The 6,853-nt window shown below is 41.1% G+C and overlaps 1 protein-coding gene across 1 annotated transcript in view; it reads left to right on the top strand.

The window, feature by feature from the left end:
• LOC138050401 (substance-P receptor-like) overlaps window positions 1–5,590 on the top strand; it is a 6,075-nt gene extending 485 nt beyond the window's left edge. Inside the window, exon 2 of the mRNA XM_068896732.1 lies at window positions 2,765–5,590. Within this exon, the coding sequence (XP_068752833.1) occupies window positions 2,768–3,985 (1,218 nt within the window). The 5' untranslated portion in view covers window positions 2,765–2,767 and the 3' untranslated portion in view covers window positions 3,986–5,590. The remainder of the gene's footprint in view (window positions 1–2,764) is intronic.
• The last annotated feature ends 1,263 nt before the right edge of the window (window positions 5,591–6,853 follow it).

Genomic DNA, 6,853 nt, shown 5'->3' with positions numbered 1-6,853 from the left:
AGACGACAAAAAGTAAACCAAATAATACAATTTCCCAGAAATCCATGACAATTTTAGGCTATTAGCTCACTTTTCTTGCCTTAAAATTACTGTAAGTGCGAACCAGCCTGTCTTACTCTTATAAACTCTGAAGGGTAAAACCTGTTTAAAATCAAACAACCAGTCTTACATTGAAATTCGATCCCTTCCATCGACTCTGGGACGTTATTAAATAGAGAACTTTTGTTAACAACGAAAACAGCAACGGAAACAGCGACGTTACCAAACACCAGGTTAAATAAATGAAAAAAAAAAAAAAGTGACATTCTAGGAAATGCTCTTTCCTTCCGGATCTTCCGTAAAACAAGAACGTGCTATTCTTGGTTTTCACATTGAAAAGAAATTGAAAGAAATAAGGAAGGATCAATCCTTTTGAGATTTTAGTTTAGTTAATAGACCATATTCGTATTCTCGGTATTGGACTGGAACTAGTCAATGCGGGGGAATCTTTTCAAATGCAAATACTTTCTAATATATTCCCCCGCATTAGCCTCCATTGCAAGCTAGTTCCAGTCCAATACCGCGAATACGAATACTGTCTAATATAAGAACAGTTAAAGACTTATCTTTTCACCAATTTTCAGTTTGATAGGGTTTTTCGTTTTGTGATAAAGCAAGGTCGAATTTCTAAGCTTTTGCGTGAGACGATACTAAATAAAGGCTGAGAATACTCAGGTGCACCCAACGACCAATTTGTTGTAAAATGTATTATTATACCCCAGTTAATGAAAATAAATGTTATTAAGGCATTTTCAGGTGTTTTTCAGTGTTGCTGGGAAAACATTATCTGCTCCTTTTTCCCAGAAAGACAGACAAGAAATTTCCCAGCCAGCTAGATGAAATTGGTTGGTTTCCCTGCCAGCTGATCAAATTTATTTCCCAGCCAGGAATTCCGCGCACTTTCAAATCCCTCGATCCAAAACGACCGAACAAAAGCGACAAAACCGGGACAAAACAGGTTTTTTTCCGCAAGCGCAATCACTCTGACCAGCCGTCGTATGTTTGTGACTACTCTCTGGGAGAGGGAAGGGGTTTTTTAATTTTTTTTATTTTTTATTTTTTAGTCGTCCTCAGTCTTCAGAGTTTCTACAGCCATCTCGGGTTGAAATGCTAGAAAAAGTCAGTACTTCCCAGGCAAAACCTCTATCAATAACAAAATTTCCCAGCCAGCTCATCGAAACACCTATATTTTTGCCAGCCAGCAAGATTCCTCTGGGGAACAGATAATGTGAGGAACAGATTCGTTGGGTGCCCCCTAATACTATCACGTAGGTAAAGAGACATCCGCTGACATTTTGAAATCTGAACAGGCTTGGTATAAGAATAAGTAGTTATATAGATGTCTATGAGCCCTCAGAAGACGACTACAGGCTCTTTTATAGCAAAACTCGAAAACAATGTTTTTGTGGGCTTCCCGCCGCCATATTTGTGCCCCTCAGAGTGACACAAACATGGCCTCTCCATACTTGAGTAAAACATTTCTTCGAATATCTCCTGCACGAAACATTGCACCGACCTGAACCTTTGCGAGACTGTTTGATTCGTGACGTTATTTGTTTTGAATGTTTTTGATGACGGTGTGACAGTGAAAACCGGCAATAGCCAAACTGGCAGGTTGTGATCGAGGCAAAGGGGACATAGAAATTTAAAGTAAATCTTTCATTCTCTATATTTATTGCAAAATCGTTCTTACCATCCAACTCGCGGGTTTGCCATCATAGAACAATGCGATCAAGGTGGAATCAAAATAGCTACCATCGCACAAATGCTTTAATTTTAAAGTAAAGTTTCCGTTTCCTTTGCTGTCATCGTTGCCAAAAATTCTTTCTGTCAGTGGTGTGGCTATTTACATGGGATGCCATGGGCAGAGAAAGTTAACAGTTTGGTCGAGTTTAATGATTTGCCCAAGGAAGGTGAGAAATTTGACAGGACACTAGTATCCTTACAATGTTAATATCACCCATGACTTGAAAGTAGATTATTAATAAGGGTAAAAACCAGAGTGCCTGGAGAGAAAACCCTCGACTCAGGTTGAGAGTGAGTGAAATTTGACCCACACTCAATTGCAGAGGATAACCACTACACCAGTCTGACTTCCCCAGCCGTACAGCACGGTTAGCCATCCAGATAATAGCCCCGTCTGACAAGGCGTAACTTCCGATCGGTGAACAAACGAGAACCAATGTTTTTCCTTTGGACGAGCCGAACACAACACGACCTTTTTGAATATAGTAAATATTTACGAGTTTGCTGTGCTTGGTACTCGAGTAAAATTAAGCCCTGTTAATCAAGATTACCACTTGGATGGTTGACCGCCCAGTTGTATCTATTGTTTAATTTTGCAACGACAACCAGGCCAACTGTCTGATCCAATCCCTCGTGAGCTCTTATCTAGTGTCTACTTGGTGTATGATTGGGTGGAAAATTCAGTACAATATTTTGCAATTCTAAGATCATTTCAAAATTAAAATTAAGGGTGAGCCGAAAAAAAACTGATTGGAACACAAACGAAGAAACCATGAGAAGAAATGAAGAAAAAAAAATTGTGACAATAAATTTCCTTAAAATGGTAGAGGACCCGAGTGGCACGTTCGTCCCGACCAGACCCTGAGGAAAAGGTTCATGAATCAGGACAGCCTTATGTAAGGCTGATACCACAGATAATTTCATCAATGAAGACATTTGTTTCTTACTAACAGACCGTCTCGTTCCTGACCTTCTTTAGGCAATGAACTTCTCTGCAAGCAATAGTTCCATTTATGCAAGAAACAAAAGCCAAGAAGGATCAACTTGTTTCTTGGATGACCCTGTCAGGGTAAAGCTTGGGCGAGTTTTCGCTTACAGCGCCCTCATACTGGTATCACTGGCTGGCAACGTTTTGATAATGAAAGCAATTCTCAAGCATGGAAGAACTCGCCAAACTATTACCTATTTTGTGGTGAACATGGCAGCAGCCAACCTTGTAATAACAACTGTATACATGCCACGGTTGATTCCCATGTTCCTGTTCGGAATGACTTGGTTCGTCGAGGGTACTTTGGGTTTTGTTCTCTGCAAGCTGGTTCCTTTCATTCACGGGGTTGCGATTCTTGCGTCCATCCTGAATCTTCTTGCCTCCAGTTTAGATACATTTCGTGCCGTCGTTTTTCCAATGAAAACTCTCTCCTTCGCCAAAGCTGCAAAGATCGGTGTCTTTCTGACATGGGCTTTGTCAATCATTGCCCGCCTTCCATACCTTGTTGCCTTACGTACCAAGATTTACAAAGGCAGACAAATTTGCAGTTCAGTTTTAAGTAACGCGTTCAGTAATGAGAATTCGCGAGATGTCTACTATGTTTGCCTTCTGGTTATCTTCTACGCTGTTTCCTGGGTAGCAATATTTTGCTCGTACACAATAGTTGTGGTAGTTCTTCGAACTAAGGCGCCAGGTCAAGAAAATGCCACAGCTGTTCGCCGTAGAAGAGCTCGAGGCACTGCTGTTCTTAGCATCATTAAAATGATGTTTGTCATTACGTTTGTTTACTTTGCCTGCTGGCTGATATATTTTCTGGCAAAGTTTACTTTTAGACGGATTCCATGTAGCTTTCGGTTCTGGCGATTGTTTTTTCCTCACCTCAATTGCGTTTTCAGCCCAGTTGTGGTTTTACTCTTCAACACTTCTGTCCGAAGAGGTATCATCGGCGATCTAATGTGCATTCAACGACGAAGGTCTTTAAAAATAAGAAACAAAGTCAGCGAGTCAGTGCATAGGACAAAATGCGGAGGTAACCAAAACAAGAGGGCGTCAACGGGGTTAACTGCCAACCGTCAAATGGCCAAAAATTTAACCGTCAACCGTCTAAAAAGTGATAATTATACCGTCAACTGTCATACTGGTCAAACGAGCAAGCCAATATCAGCCGTTAAATGTCTCACATTTTCCTTAAATCAAGAACGAAAGAATTGACTTAAGTAGGGTCAAGTTATGCTGTTTATAAATGATCGTTTTTATATATCACACAAATGAATTTATGTGCAAGTCCTTTAACTCCTAGTCTCGGCAGTCTCGGATGAAACCGGTTAGTGGCAGAACTGACTTCCGTCTGTAAACACTTCCGGTGTCATAAGACGTCAGTCATCACTTGTCACTTCGCATGACATGGCCAAACACCACTCCTATTTGTCAAGATAGGAAATTGAAAGACCCTTAGAGTTTTGCTCTAAGGAGTACATCTATTAAAGATTTCCCTTTTCTGTACAAAATAAGGAGAGGATTTTTAAGGATTTCTCGACAAGGGCACCCTGCTAGCCAGAGCCTTTCTTAAAATCGACGAAAAAGAAAGGACTCTGCTGAAATCGTGTAAAGTCTTTATTGAGTATACGCAAGCCGTTGCTTGTAGACAGTTTCAAACCCAGGCCAAGTATCGATCGCACTCCTAGACGCCATATTGATTTTCGTACTGAAGTCCGGATTTTGACCATTGTCGTGTCAAAAATATGATGCGCGCGCTGCCTAAACCAGTTTGACCGGATTGACTAGCCGAGAAACTTGGCCTGCGGCGACTTAAAAGAATTGACGCGATTTCTGAAGAGCCTCTCTTGCTCGCCCTCTGGTGAGTTTTAGAGAGGCTCTGCTCGCAGGGGGAGCAAGGGCTGGTTTTGTGTAAGATGGCAGTTAAGAAAATCTATTTGAGATTAGGCACTGCATGATGGGCGATATTCTGTATTAAACGGCAAAATCTTTTACGCGCTTTTTTTGTGTTTATTTTTAGAGCCGACATTCTTTTGCGAAAGCCGCGGTTATAATTACAAATTGAAACGTCTAGCTAAAACTTGCGTGCAACGGCGCTGGGAAACAAGTTTCACCGGGGGTTGCACTGTGTAAAAGGGTCGGTTTCGTGAAACTTTTTGAACTTCCGTTGCGAGACAAATTTAACGTAGAACCGCTTTCTAATTCTGCAAAGGTCGCAACCATCGCAGTAGTGATAAAAAAAGACTTTCACCGTGTAACACCACTTCGTGAAACTTGTGTAGCAGCGCCGTAGCACATAAGTTTCAGCTAAAAGTTTGAACGTGTAACAGCGGCTTAAAACTGACTTCAGATGAGGGCATGTTCACAAGGTTTATTTGAATTCTGCTTTGCTTTCTTCAGATTTTGTTTTTCAGTGAAGTGTTAGAACAGTGAAGCCCTAAACCACGTTTTCAAGAGGACTTGTCAGAGAACCCAGGCTGAAATCTCAGCCCGGCTAACCGGGCTAAAATCCCGGGCTGAAATATTCATGTATTCGCTATGTAATTAGACCCTAAGATGCGACTTGAGGTAAAAGATAAAAGATACAAATGGAAACTCAATGAAATGGTAGAAAAGGGAGAAAAGACAATTTCCCTTTCAACTAAGTTCTGAGTAAATCTTGGGTCGTTCCAGTCTTTCGGCAAAGGGACAAAATTATAATTTCAAATTAATAAGCCCGTTACATTTAGCCCTAAACCCCACAAAGGGCTGGAGCGACCCAGGATTCATTAGGAACTAACTCTTAGCAAAATAATATGTTTGAGAAAGATTTAATTTAAAGCCAACATACCCAAGAACGCCGATATTTTGTATGCATTTGTTTTTTCCGGTAACAATGATAACTAGAATTTATTAGCTTATGTGTACGAATTTCAGATACCATCAGAAAAAAAAAACTGCCATTACCTATAAGAGACATAAAACATAGAAAAATTGTCTAAAATTCTTTCCGGAATCTCCCAAACACAAGCTCTAAAATTATTTTACAAATGTCTAAAACTCTCCAAAAACTCTCTAAAATTCCCGGAAATTCTTATAAATTTCGTTTCTTATACAATGTAGTGCAAAGTCTGCCATATTTGCTATCAAGCAAAGATCTGGATTCCGAAACTACGGTGAGAAACCGCTGCTTAGATGCACTGTAGGACCCCTTTTCGTGAAAAGTCGCTGATAACGAATGGATATGAACGGACTGACCCCTCTCCTGGTAGGTTGGAATACAAAAAAACATGTTTTGTCAACGTTTTTGCCTGTGAAAAGTTTCCAACATGTCAGGTGAAAGTTCAAATTGCTCTAAAATTCTCGAAATTGTCAATGTTTTTCTAAAATTCCAAAATTATGTAGTTAAGCTTATTGTTGCTAATGGCCCGTTGCATGTTGGGGCCTTGTGCTCGGAGAGATCCGCCATTTTAAATGTTCCATGTTTTGATGGAAAAAGACCATAGTTTATGATATGTGGTAACGGCTCAGATAGACAATACATTATACCAGGAGGCGACAAAGCTAGCCGAGACAACCCGTCAAGCCCAAACGACTACGCAAATCCCTCTTCTCGGAAAGTGTGAAGGTGCAAGTACTCCGCAATCAGCCGATGCGTGGCCAAAGTGGCTGCGCCGGTTCGACCGGTACAGAGTAGGGTCAGGGCTAAGCATTAAACCAGAAACACAGAAAGTCAGTACTCTTCGTAGGGGTTGTTTATGATTCACTTTCCGATCGACTCCAGTCAAAAGCAGACTTAACACTGGCAGGAGCTGTTCAAATGAGCCGTCAGGCAGAATCTACAGCACAAAACCGTGATCTCGTCCGTAGAGACAATAAACCAGTTCAAGTTGAATAGTTAATCCAAGGAAAATCAGGAATAGAAAACTGCCCAATGAAGAGCCTCCGAAGTTTTCCCCACCGTTCCTTGTGGATGGTGTGGCCGTGAGAGACACCACCACCAAGTTTGCCCGGCTAAAGATGCCACTTGTGTCAAGTGTAGAAAACGAGGGCATCTTCAAAGTGTTTCTCGTAGCGCTACCACCATAACAACGAAAGTACACG

This window comes from Montipora capricornis, chromosome 6, assembly GCF_036669925.1.
Source record: "Montipora capricornis isolate CH-2021 chromosome 6, ASM3666992v2, whole genome shotgun sequence".
NCBI classification, from domain to species: Eukaryota; Metazoa; Cnidaria; class Anthozoa; order Scleractinia; family Acroporidae; genus Montipora; species Montipora capricornis.
This window is presented reverse-complemented; position numbering and strand designations above follow the sequence as displayed.